At 41.0% G+C, this 14452-nt stretch overlaps 1 protein-coding gene across 2 annotated transcripts in view; it reads right to left on the bottom strand.

The window, feature by feature from the left end:
- Window positions 1-14452, bottom strand: part of LOC124612437 (alpha-1,3-mannosyl-glycoprotein 4-beta-N-acetylglucosaminyltransferase A) — a 787568-nt gene that overhangs the window by 49720 nt on the left and 723396 nt on the right. For both annotated transcript variants that reach the window (XM_047140646.1, XM_047140647.1), the window contains one exon: window positions 9572-9702. In XM_047140646.1, coding sequence (XP_046996602.1) covers window positions 9572-9702 — 131 coding nt within the window. The remainder of the gene's footprint in view (window positions 1-9571; window positions 9703-14452) is intronic.

Raw genomic sequence — 14452 nt, 5'->3', positions numbered from 1 at the left:
TAGACAATATTCCATTGGAACTACTGACGGCCGTGGGAGAGCCAGTCCTGACAAAACTCTACCATCTGGTGAGCAAGATGTATGAAACAAGCGAAATACCCTCAGACTTCAAGAAGAATATAATAATTCCAATCCCAAAGAAAGCAGGTGTTGACAGATGTGAAAATTACCGAACTATCAGTTTAATAAGTCACAGCTGCAAAATACTAACACGAATTCTTTACAGACGAATGGAAAAACTAGTAGAAGCCAACCTCGGGGAAGATCAGTTTGGATTCCGTAGAAACACTGGAACACGTGAGGCAATACTGACCTTACGACTTATCTTAGAAGAGAGATTAAGAAAAGGCAAACCTACGTTTCTAGCATTTGTAGACTTAAAGAAAGCTTTTGACAATGTTGACTGGAATACTCTCTTTCAAATTCTAAAGGTGGCAGGGGTAAAATACAAGGAGCGAAAGGCTATTTACAATTTGTACAGAAACCAGATGGCAGTTATAAGAGTCGAGGGACATGAAAGGGAAGCAGTGGTTGGGAAGGGAGTAAGACAGGGTTGTAGCCTCTCCCCGATGTTGTTCAATCTGTATATTGAGCAAGCAGTAAAGGAAACAAAAGAAAAATTCGGAGTAGGTATTAAAATCCATGGAGAAGAAATAAAAACTTTGAGGTTCGCCGATGACATTGTAATTCTGTCAGAGACAGCAAAGGACTTGGAAGAGCAGTTGAATGGAATGGACAGTGTCTTGAAAGGAGGATATAAGATGAACATCAACAAAAGCAAAACAAGGATAATGGAATGTAGTCTAAGTCGGGTGATGCTGAGGGAATTAGATTAGGAAATGAGACACTTAAAGCAGTAAAGGAGTTTTGCTATTTGGGGAGCAAAATAACTGATGATGGTCGAAGTAGAGAGGATATAAAATGTAGGCTGGCAATGGCAAGGAAAGCGTTTCTGAAGAAGAGAAATTTGTTAACATCCTGCATTGATTTAAGTGTCAGGAAGTCATTTCTGAAAGTATTCGTATGGAGTGTAGCCATGTATGGAAGTGAAACATGGATGATAAATAGTTTGGACAAGAAGAGAATAGAAGCTTTCGAAATGTGGTGCTACAGAAGAATGCTGAAGATTAGATGGGTAGATCACATAACTAATGAGGAAGTATTGAATAGGATTGGGGAGAAGAGAAGTTTGTGGCACAACTTGACCAGAAGAAGGGATCGGTTGGTAGGACATGTTCTGAGGCATCAAGGGATCACCAATTTAGTATTGGAGGGCAGCGTGGAGGGTAAAAATCGTAGAGGGAGACCAAGAGATGAATACACTAAGCAGATTCAGAAGGATGTAGGTTGCAGTAGGTACTGGGAGATGAAAAAGCTTGCACAGGATAGAGTAGCATGGAGAGCTGCATCAAACCAGTCTCAGGACTGAAGACCACAACCGCAACCACAACAACAACAACAACAACAACAACAACAACAACAACATTGGTTATTAATGTACCAAAATTTTGTATTTGGAATGGATTACCCATGCTTGCATTACCCTGTGATCTTACAGTTTTAATTCCTTAGATATGTTACCATGTTGAATTTATTCCCAAAATTTCATTACTCTGCATTAATTATTTTTGGTGTTGTGATTTTTTTGTCTGTGTATATGGTGATGTTTCTCAATACCTAGCCGATGTTAAGTAGTTAAATGGGTACTTGCAATGGCTGGTTGTTAGTAATGCTCTGTTCAGTGGGGAAAAATCCTGCTAAAAATTAAATCTGTTCTGTAATATGACTATTAAGGTACTCAGTTCGAGTCTTTGTCCGGCACACAGCTTTAATCTGCCAGGAAGTTTCATATCAGTGCACACTCCGCTGCAGAGTGAAAATCTCATTCTGGAAATATGACTATTGGTGGAAAAATCTCAAAATTTTCGGTATTTATTGTAAATTTGTGCTGTATGCAGACCAAATATGAGGAGTAAAGGTTTTGTATGCCAATGGTTTCATTTGTTTAAGAATTAATAAGTGAATGTTCATTGTGAGCACAGAAAGATTTGTCAATCTGGAGTTAGCAAGAACTGGCACGAAGAATGAGTAAAATATGGCACTTCATTGTATTCCAGCTTTCAGGAAATTTTGTGCAGACTTCTGTGTGTTCTGCACAAGATCATGACTAAACCATTACGTTTGCAGACCTGTGTTCATTGCCGGCCACAGTGGCCGTGTGGTTCTAGGCGCTACAGTCCTGAGCCGCGCTGCTGCTACGGTCGCAGGTTCGAATCCTGCCTCGGGCATGGGTGTGTGTGATGTCCTTAGGTTAGTTAGGTTTAAGTAGTTCTACATTCTAGGGGATTGATGACGACAGCAGTTGAGTCCCATAGTGCTCAGAGCCATTTGAACCTGTGTTCATTAATCTTTGTGGTTTGCAGAAAGAAGCTTTCGAACCCAAAAGATAACTGCTACTCTGGGCTTACTTGCAAGAGTAGAGGGCTTACTAATCAGAATCCAAATGGTTTCCAACTCTTCACGTACATAAGATAGTGACTTACTTCCAGCGTTTTCTTCTGGAAGTTAAGGAAAGTTCTCTAAATGTTAATGAATCGTGTAACTCAAATGGGACTATGGTACCAGCCTGTTGTTCACCTACTGGGGTGTGGGAAACCATGCAAGAACCACACCTCTGTACCAGAGGTGGCACTTTAGCATGCACAGTTATCCTGGTGGGTCTTTATTACCCATGTTTTGACACCAGTGAAGAACTTCAGAATTCTGTCATGGGTTGACTGCAATCTTGGGTGGTAGAAGTTTAATGTAAAGGAATTTGTCAGCTCAGTGAATGGGTGAAATGCTTATACCTGAATGACAATTATGTAGAGAAGTAACACAAAGGTGTAGTTTTAAGATTTTCTAACAAATTTGGTTTAACAATTCTGACATTTTATTTATAGCCTAAACGAGGTTACTTTCTGAACAGCCCTTGTGCAAAGCCTTTAACTGCCTGTGAAATATTTTTGTGATGTGAGATTCTCAAACTACTTACATGTAATGAAAGCATGTGTCATGCAAGTATTTAAGTTAAGTTTTCTCTCTCTCTCTCTCTCTAACCAATGTTAGAAGAAATATATATATATATATATATATATATATCTCCTACGTGGAATGTTTCCCTCTATTATAACAATGTTAGAAGAATGATATTTATGCTCCAGTCTTGTCATAAAACCCTACTGAAAGAATAGAACAATTCCACAATGTCCACAAAGATAATAAACCTTTACAACATGCTCTACTATGTTACTTTTAGTCCATAGTATAGTGGCTGGCAAGGAGACAAACACATGCGCCTAGTGCAGTAGCAGAATTTTCCATTTCATGCATAACATTTAATGTATTTTCTGTTTTCATGTGCTTCTGTGAAGAAGTAAATTGTATCAATGTATTTTACTGTGTAGTCTAGTATTTACTAACTTACACTAAGTTTCTTGCAACACTTTAGTGCATTAGCTTTGTGCTAACTGGCTTCCTCCCACAGGAACAAGAAAGGGGCAAATGACAGTGGTACACAACATAACCCCCCCCCCCCCCTCCACACACACTGCAAGGTATATAGAGTAGAGATGAAGATGTAATCACTGGTGAGCTCAGCAGTTCATCCTTTAGGCATCATTATTAAGATGATGTGTACTTGTTAATAGTAAAAACAAGAGAAACACAAACATATGATACTAATCATAGGTTAGAAGAAGAATAAATTAAGTCAGAGTGATATCAAAATGAAAATGTGATTTTATCATTTGGACAACACATGATGGCAGCAGAATATGGCAGGAACAAATTGTTCATGTGGGTTTTTGTTAGCTGTGGCCCAGTGGTGTGTGTGTTTAATGTTTCTCCCAAAGGAAATGGGTGCAGAAACCTAAGTTCTCGGTAATTACAGAATTCCTAAACCTGCATTTGGCGTTGAATATGAGACTTTCTGACAGGACATAAGCTTCTCGTGTAGACAGACAAATGGCAGTGCTGGTCACGAGGAAAGGACGTTTCACAATAATGTGTGATATAGGGATAGGGGGAGGCCTCCTGAAGATGCTGGAAGTGCTAGAGTGAGGGTTAATGGCATTCTTGGTTTGGTGTGTGGATTGGTTGGATGATTAAAGGGACCAAACTGAAAGGCCATCAGTCCTTTTTTCCTTTAACAGACAGGTCTAAACAACTGCAAATCAGATGGCCTACTATGCAGAACCCAGGGGAAGAAAACCACAAGGTCTGGCAAAGGTCAGATAATGGACAGGAAGGAAGGAAAGAAGGAAGGAAGGAAGGAAGGAAGGAAGGAAGGAAGGAAGGAGGGAAGACATAGGAAGAAAGGCAGAGGAGTTGCTCATCTAGGCAGCAGCCAGAAGCCCTCAAAAGCAGAGAGCAATGAGGTGACATCTTTCCTGCAACCCCCTGATCTTTGCCCAAAACTGCGAAGCAGTGGTAAAGGGACCGATGGTTCAAACAGTGTTCCCAGCATTCTTGTTTCAGTCATTTCATTAGGTGGCAGACTTGGGCACAGAGCTGCTTAAAAGCAGTAAGGGGCTCCATCAATGGGTGTCACTAGTGGCATTGGAGAGTCGACCTATGATGTCTAATGGCCTCTGTGGTTTCTGATGACCCCAAGGTTCTGTCTTCTGTCGGGGCGGTCCCAAGGAACAGAGATCTCTACATCAGCTGCCAAAAGAATGGCTGAAGTTGTATTTTGGACTGCCTCATCAATATCTCCATGAAGCAAGGAGCCAAGGGTAACAGTAGAGGTGAAATCACTCCAGTCAAGACTGTGGAAAGTCCATCCAGGCAGGCATCCAGGTGAGTGACACTGAGGGAGGGACAGGAATATTAGAAAGTGGTCACTACTACAGAGGCCATCATGGACTCTCCAGTGGATGGTGGATGGATAGGAGAAGCCAATGACTGCAGATGGAAAGCTGAATGGTCAAGAAAGTTCCATGGGCAACACTTAAGTGTGTGGGGGCACTAGTATTCGAGAGGCAAAAGTTAAAGTTTTGGCAATAATTTTTCGAGGTCTTTACTTCTGCCATTGGTCATTGCCCTGCCCCACAAAGGGTTATGGGCACTGAAATCACATATTATCACAAAATGTGGGGGGGGGGGGGGGGAGGAGGAGGAGGAGGAGGAGGAGGAGGAGGAGGAGGAGGAGGAGGAGGAGGAGGAGGAGGAGGGGGGGGGGGGGTGGAGCTGAGAAACCAATGCAAACAATGCGTTCCAACACACTCTTCAATCAGGAGGGATGTAAACCATCACAGATGGTAATATCCTGAAATGCTCTTACCCAAATACCCAAAGCCTCCGAAGGTGTATTAAGAGGCCTAAATTTGCTATATAGAGAGAGAGTCCAGAACATGTGTGCAAACTCCACCCAACATTCTGTCATGGATAGTACAATTCTTATAATATCCCTGGTATTCACGAAGGGCTGGGAACCAAGTCTCCTGAAGGGCAATGCAGAAGGTGGGTGAAGAGCTTAAAAGCTTTTGTATCTCAGCCAGCTGGTGGAAAAAACTGCTAAAATCTTCCTCCCACTTCTTCCTCCCACTTCTTCCTCCCACTTCTTCCTCCCACTTCTTCCTCCCACTTCTTCCTCCCACTTCTTCCTCCCACTTCTTCCTCCCACTTCTTCCTCCAAGGACTACTACTGATCTTTCCTTTCCTTAGAAGATTTGGATGATTGTGAGGGCTTCTCTGAATGAATTTCAAGTAATTATGATCATCGCAGAGACCTGGAATCAGCAGCCTGTGGCTCTTTCAACCACTGGCTGGTGACCAGTTGCACACCAGCTGTAACCTTGGAAGGAAGTGCCCCAAGGGACCCTTTCCTGGTGAGAGAAGCTGGAGAAAGGTGATTTGTCTCTGGCTGTGGGGTGGGACCAATGTCCCTGGTGGTACCATCATCAAGGGGTGACATCATTCTACCTGTAGTATATGGCACTGTCATACGTGCTGGGCTCAACCACTCTTACTACATCTTGGCCCCTTGACAAGTTAGTTTGTGTATAGTCTTGTAGTATTGTATTTTCCTCTCTTTCTGGAAAGTGCAATCTGGTGTGCAGGGAGAATGGTACTTTCCACAGTTGACACAGACAGGGCGAGGGGCACAGGGAGTGTTCACATGCAGTGGTTGTCCACAAACTTGGCAGATGAGGCTAGCATTGCTATGTGAAGACATGTGCCCAAATTTCAAACACTTTAAGCACCGCATAGGAGGGGGAACATATGGTTTCACATCACATCAGTTTACCATCACCTTGACAGTTTTAGGCCATGAATTGCCCTCAAATGCCAAGATGAAGGCATCTGTAGCAAACGCGCTGTGTTTTGGCCCCCTACGTACATGACAAAGTGTACACCTGGTAGCTCAAAATTTGTGTGTAGCTCATTATCGACAGCAAGAGCAGGTCCCAGTGGAAAATGATGCCCTGAACCAAATTTAAACTATTATGGTGACTGTCTCTGGAATGTCACCCAGCTTGCTACAAGCAAGCAGTGCCCATGACTAGGCAGACGATGATTTTTTGATCAAATCTGACCCACTTCTCATTTTAGAGATGGCTATCACTTTCTGAGACTCATCTTCTATGTTCTCCATAAGAAAATAAGGCTTTGTGGCCAAGAAGGAATCCCCATCAGTCCTTGTGCGAGTGACATGTTTAGGGGAGGATTTCCCATGGTGTAGCCAGCAAAGGGAACATTTTATGGTTGTATCTTTCTGCATTAAATGAGGACTTTCCTTTCATAGAGACAGCTAAGACTGTATGGCCACCAGCAGGAGATAACTTCATCTGCTTCATTTGTGGCTCATCCACCATGGTGCCACCCATTCCGAATGAGGACTCTCCCCTGGGTGCCACCCAGCCCCAGCAATGGCTACCTGGCCAAGAATCTGTTGGTCAGAGTCCCGTGCCCTGGTCACGGCAGGCACAGACCCCTTGGTATACATCGAGAGTATTTCAGCTCAGGCACCAACAGTCCGATCCCTGCATCGTGGTGGTGGTGGTGGTGGTGGTGGTGGTGGTGGTGGTGGTGGGGGGGGGGGCGGCAGTGGAGCCTACCACCAACCAGGTACTTTATGAGCTCCTCCCTCCTCCAACAATGGGACGACAACTACGTTGGGTTTTTGGTATCCTACATTATTAAAAGAAAGTGTTCAAAACTGGAAAGGCACAAAGGTGGAGCATACACTGCACTGGGTGACCTTCCCTGCGAAATCTGCACTTCTGGAGAATTTTGATACTTGGTGGCAGGGCAAACCTAGCAACGGGGACCATGTATTTATTTAATGCAAAATTGTAGAAAATCCCAGAAGTGGAAACTCAAGTCCCAAATCATAAATCAGGTCCAAGCAGGATCTGCACCAAGAAAACCATCCAATGGAGCAGCAGATGGGGAAAAAGAGAATGGGAGTATAAACTTGTGGCGTGGAAAGGAAGTAATGCGTCAAAGGCTGGGGCTCTGTGGCAGTGCGTGGTGTGTGGAATCTGATACGGCAAGGATATATGTCCCTCTTTACTGCATATTACCAGCCAGTTCTCACAACCATTTGCTAGTGAACAGGGCCCTCCAACTGAAAGTGAAAGAGTGGATGCTAGGTGCAATACTCCCATTTGACACATTTGATTCCTTACCTCAACAATAACTGTTACTCACAGCATAGAGGAGGCTGTACATAGCAGATGTACACATTTAAGGTATATTTAAAATCAGACTGCCACTGACACTGCCACTGACTGACACACACACACACACACACACACACACACACACACACACACACACACACACACAGGAGGGGGATAGAGGAAAGAGAGGGGGGGGGGGGGGGGGAGAGAGAGAGAGAGAGAGAGAGAGAGAGAGAGAGAGAGAGAGAGAGAGAGAGAGAGAGAGAGAGAATGTCTTTGGACACTCTGGGCCAAATGATGATATCCCATCCCAGATTTTTCATAGATAATAGTAATAAAAATTACATTTGAGGAAGCTCACTATGTGTGTAATGGAAAGAGTTTTGGTTGTGTGGTTGTATACACATCCAGTAAGTGATGAGTTACACCAGAATACTATTCCAAAGGAGGTTATTGAATAGGAATACGATAACTGTACTGAGATGATTAATGTTTAAATTGCTATAAATTGGTAGCAGCAAAATGTTGAATTCCCCTCTCTAACCAGTGCTTCACATTTCATTTATTTTTATGCTCCTACAATGGACAATGGTCAGTAGGCTCCCACAAAATCACTATATAAAAATCAGGGAAGGCAAGGCACCCCTCATGACTTGGCAGGTGGTCCACAGATTCTGTCTTACACTGCACTATCTTCAAAATCAGTACGAGGTATTTTTCAATACACTTATTGCTACACTCCATTTAAGGGCTGAAAACACTGGCACTAATTACATGTTACTTTTTCCGAAATCATCATTAGCATCCTAAGGAAACTAGTGATATATTTCACAAATTATTTTATTACTTAAAATTTGCTTCCACTTTTAACCATTATAGAGTTACAGAATGTTTTGTTTTCATCTAAGTGGACATTTTGAATCACCAAAAGAAGTTTCATATTCACGTGTGTAAACCATTTTTTATAAACAGCAGACCAGTTATTTTACATGTTTCAGGAAACAAACTGGTATGATCAGTAATGGATACTCTGTTACAGAACTATCCTTAAAACATCACAGGGTAGAAAGAATTTTCTGCAACAATTTAACAACGGTCTATTCTGTAGAAGTTTATGAGGTAGCATTTAGAGGTATATGTTTGAAGTAAATTGTTTTTGTACAAATCACAAATGCCTTGTAAGTGAAACCAGTGAAGTTACACATGCAATCAGTGCCCTTCCTCTCTGGCATACTTCAGATACATGAAGACAAATAAACAAAAATTGCACCGTTCATGTAACACTTGTCTTCATTAACTGTTTGGTAACTATTCTCTACATAGAATTTTAATAGCTATAAACATTTAAAAGCAGTGAACTTAATTTTGCATTCATAACAATCATCCAGTTTTTTTTTATAGAGCAGATTATGAAGGAGAAATTTCAGTAATGTTTAACTAATTAGGATACATGCTTAAATGGAGATACAGCTTTTATAAAATAATTTTGCACTCTTTATTTAGAAATTGACTATTGTTACATTGCTACTTTCTGTTTGTCTTTGCACAGGTTAAATTTAACGTAGTAAAATAGTTAGGAAAAAATGTTGCTTTGGAAGAAAGCTTTTGTTTTCTTCGTCGTCTGAAGCAGTCACTGTTTCTCTGCTGTTGCTTGCTCAGTAATTACACAATTAGATTCTTATTCATATAGTAATAAGAGTTGCCTACAGACTATACGAATAAATACTTCCGATTCTGTTGATCTGTATCAGTTGATCTCAGTGAAGATGAACCATCAAGAGTGTACAACTTACTTTACAGTTCAACGTAATTTAAGATTATAAATTAGTGCCCTTTCAATCACAATGAAGAATACTACAGTTGTCGTGGCATCACATATTTGCAAAGAATATGGTTATACGTACAGCATCCTTATCGAGGTTGCAGATTTTTGTGGAAATGAGGTGGTCCAGCAGCCAATCCACTGGCTTGTCATTATAGAACATCAGGAAGAACTGCACCAGCCAGGGCAGGTCGACACATTTGAACATCTTGCCTGCAAATCACAAATCATGAACTTAATAAGTGGAGACAGTGAAAGAAACAGAGAGAAAGTGTTTTTGTGTGTGTGTGTGTGTGTGTGGGGGGGGGGGGGGGGGGGGGGGGGGAGTGATTGATGGTAACCAATATTGTCACTTGTGCCTTGACCCCATGACACACGAATCACTTGGCAAGTAATTCTAACCAATATTACGAATTGCAGTAGGTCAATAAGTTCTGTCCTGGAAGTGCTGTGTTTAGCAGCAGTGGCAGTTTCTCTATCCCCACAAATACTTCAAAAAATGAATTTAAGAAATGGGAATTTTAATTTATTGGACATGTTTTGAAATTCTTTTCTTAGAAATTGCCTGTCACTTTACAGAATATACTACATTTTTCATTGATGGCATGTGGGTTGTCACCGTCTTTCCAGTGTTTAATTCAATTAATGTTGTTTTATCAGTCCTCAATTCTTTCTTCATTCATTAGTCTCATAATTTAGCTGCAAGTATTTACACAGTTTGTTTCACAATCTCAACACGTCTGTAGAAATGTTAACAGCAGCACTGCTTATTGTCATAACTGTTATAAATTTTATGAGGGAGCGTTAGACTCCCCACTGTCAGGTCACATTTGTGTGACCATCTGCCAAAAGCCTAAATAACCACTTTTTGCAGTGTGGACCACTATGAGACATGCAAGAAGAGTATCAATGAGGTTCTGGAAAGTACCAATGGGGATGTGGAGCTGTTACAACTCCAGTGCCATGGCCAGCTGCACTTTGTTTCTTGATTGAGGACCCACGGCACGAACAGCCTGAGCATGGCGGTCCCACAGATTCATGGCTGGGTTTAAATCCAGAGTGTTTGGTGGCTGGGGGGATCACAGTTAACTCATCCTTGTGCTCACTGAACCATTCACATACAATTCAAGCTGTGTGAGACACTGCATTGTACTGTTGGTAGATACCACTGTGCCGAGAGAGAACAAACTGCATACAGAGTGGTGAGGGGGGTGGGGGGGGGGGGGAGGGGGGTGGACATGGTCCCCAATGATAGATGCATGCTTGTGTTTGTTCACTGTGTCTCCCGGACTGACAATATAACCCAGGAAATGCCATGAAAGCACAACGGTCTACACACTGATGGCCGTATGTCATCTGAAAAGGCCACCTGTCACCATTCAGTGGACGTCCAGTAGTGGTACTGGCTTGCAAATTCCAGTCTGTCACCTATGAACAGCTGTCAGCATAGGTTCATGAACCAGGTGCTTGAACAGTCATTGAAGAGAGACTGTTTGTAGCCCATTGGTTCATCTGGGTGGTCAATTGCTTAACAGTTGCATGTCTATTCGCCTGTATGCATCTCTGCTACCATCATCTATGGCCCACAGTACAACACAGTTGCTTCAGCACCGGTTTCAGGTAATGCCATTTTGCCATACACGATATACTTTAACCACGTCAGCATGAAAACAATTTACAAACTTAATCATTTCGGAGATGCTTCAACACTTGGCCCAAAAGCCAATGAGCATGCCCTTCTGGACATTAGGTAAGTCACACCGTGTCCACATTACGACAATGACTGCACTGCTTTGTGCGCCCACCTCTCCCTCATGTGCTTTATGTACCCCACACTGCCAGTCCTGCCACCTACTACCTGGAGTCATTGCACACTGACATCTAACAAAGCGGTGGTCACATTAATGTGACTGGACCCTGCATTAAATGACAACGAACTTGAGTATACATGTATAATGTTTCTGCCCTGCACATTATTAAAATATTCACTTAAAATTATGCTACATCCTTCTGATTAGAAGTTAGAAATTTTAGAAACACATGAAATAGTTTCATAAATAACTAAAATCATCAGATGGAGCCCAGTGTATCATGCATAACTTTCCATCAATTTTATTCTTACAGTACAAGCTTCAAAATACTAATAATGGCAAAGTTAGAGGGTGAATTTTGTATTACTGATTAATATGAACAGCAACTCCAGCCTCAGTTTTATCTTCCAGAGTGGTTTGTGGTCTCTAAAGAAGTATAAATTCTAATGTAAAGGTCTTACTGAAAATGTGCAAAGCGAAATGAAACAGAACTACATAATCACACTTAATATCCAGACGAATGAGTAACTCCAGGACGCCATATTGCCACACACTGCATGCAGTTCATCTGCTTGCATGAGAATTCTGAGTGATCAGTGATCAATTGGTGTGATTTGCTTACACATGTGCAATTTCTGGACACAGTGAAAGACCTGGCAATGAATCACCACAATTTATTGCTCATTCTGGGGTCCTTAAAGTCAGATATCAGACAGAAATAGCTCCTGGTTTTTAGTATTCGTCAAATGAGAGGAATAACCAGTAATAGTAATGATTGACATACTCGGGAATTTAAAACTGACTAGAAAATTTCTTATGTCAAGTGTAGGTATGACAGTAAAAAAGCAATAAGAAAAACAATAGTGGAACTTACCAACAACAGCTGTGCACCACACAAAGTAATTACAAGTGTTAGCAGAGAATGACAAAATCAATGCCTCCCCAAAACAATTCAGTGGCATTTCTATTGAATAAGTGGGAAGGATTCAGCAGAGGTGTCACTAAGCCCAACAGCTCTTAATTGAAACTACTGTAAAAGAATCACCAAAATCCTGAAATGCAGACTCAGCATGGCTGCTTTGCACATCTACCTCAGTAAATCACTTAACGTAATTTTGTACATATTGCTATGGGAACATCAACAAGAACTGTTTTCACAAGTAGCCATTTGCACTTCACTGTAGAAGACTGACAACAGCACTGCCTACTTCAAGGATCATCTTTTGACAACTCTATAGTACGTCCAAACTGTTTTAGACCACTACACTGTATAAATACATGTACATTCTCCAAGATTTTGCATGGTTTCATCTGATATTATGGCATAATTTTGTGGGGATGCACGTCCAAAAACAAATACCAGTAATGTATTCAAAATGCAGAAGAGCAGTAAGAACAATAACCAACTTTAAAGGGAGAGAATCATGTAAGTCAGCTTTTAAATCATTTAGGATACCAACATTAACAAGCATATATCTAAATGAATGCTTGATACTGAAGATATTGGAACGTGACAACCATGACACAAGGAATCTGAATTTTTTGTAAGAGCCTGTACACAACATCTTGAAATTCAAAGCAAAGCCAACTTACGTAAGATCATAAGCCTTAGAAAAGCTTCAGACTTTAGATACTCAAACAATAAAAATATCTTAAAACTGTCTCAAAAGATTTTTGATAGGAATTTCTTTCACAGTATAAATCATTTTATGTGCAGTACGTGGTAAGACAAATTGCAGTGTACAACTGCATACAGAACCAGAAATAGCTTAGCTTGACTAGAAAATATGGTCTTAAAAGAGAAAGAAGCTATCAAATCATACAGAAATGTGTGTGTATAGAATAGATGATGTAAGCAAAATTTTAATTTACTAGACCTAAAACAGTGTTGACCACAGCATGTGAAACTGGCACAGGGTGTGAAAATTCACACATCCATAATGTGCTGCATCCATGTGGTCTAGGGCTTGTCCTGTCTCTTTACGTCTCCACTTTGTTTGGCTTGGCCCTTCTCAGAAATAATCTGTAAAGCACAATGTTTCTTTCAGCAGTGCACTGCAACACCATTTCTTCTAGAATTTGATAGGGTATATTTCCGTTGGTAAAACTTTGTTCAGTTTGGCAAAATCGTAGTGTCAACACTACTTATCCTTCACTATTTGCTTGTTGTATAAATAAACTTTACAGGTCCACAGCTGCTTGAACAAAGAGAGACTGTCTACAGATCTATCACCACAAGCCTTCAAAACTGAATGGAATAGCATTTATTTTTTGAAGAGAAGGGTGAGCATTCTTAATACCTATCATGAAGTCACATGATGAATGGCTACCCCAAACTGGCTGTCTATCAGCATTACAATGCCATGCACAAAGGATTAAAGATGTGGTTGATGTAAATGTAAAAATAAAAAAAAATAGTAAATTTTCTAAAGTCACAGCATTACTACACCATTAGTTTCAAGTGTTTTTGGTGGACATGAATAAAGTGCATAGAGATGTTATTCAAGTATTGCAAAGTAGCAGGTGTTTAAAAATGAATTATCGGGGTATTAAGGCTTTGTAGCATTTATTACTTTCAACTTACATTTATAAATAATACATCAAATGACAGAGCAACTCTGATGGTTTTTTTTACTTATACCTGTGTGCATGCGCGTGTACTGTTTCCTGTGTCTTCCACCAGAAAGAATGTGCCAAGAGAGATTCTTTCACGTGCAGCTCCAAGAAATCAGTTCTGAAGGCTAGTCATGAATTAGCGATTCCAGTGATGTCTGTGTGCAGACTTAAGGAGACACACACAACTACATCCCAATTATTTGCAGGTGTTACAACTAATAAAGCCTAAAAACTACAGTTTATGTGACAATTCTGAAAATGAAATGTTGCTGTGTGGCAGACTTCCTGCACGAGCCGAAGTTTCACCTAAGTAGAAGTATCAAGATTCACAACGTGGGCATCCAGTAGTCAGCAAATCCCCAGGACAAGGTACAGCTACAACAGACTCCACTAAAATGATTTTTTTTTTTTTTTGTGCCACGTCCCAATGGGAAGTTTATGGGCTTTTTCTTTTTCAGTGTAGTAACTGGCATTTCTCTTTATGCACTGTAACTATAGCTCTTTCCTCAACTGCAAGAAGCTGACCCACGGAACTT

The sequence above is a fragment of the Schistocerca americana genome, chromosome 4, assembly GCF_021461395.2.
Source record: "Schistocerca americana isolate TAMUIC-IGC-003095 chromosome 4, iqSchAmer2.1, whole genome shotgun sequence".
In the NCBI taxonomy this organism is placed as follows: domain Eukaryota; kingdom Metazoa; phylum Arthropoda; class Insecta; order Orthoptera; family Acrididae; genus Schistocerca; species Schistocerca americana.
The sequence above is the reverse complement of the archived record's forward strand: the minus strand, read 5'-3'. Positions and strand labels throughout refer to the sequence as shown.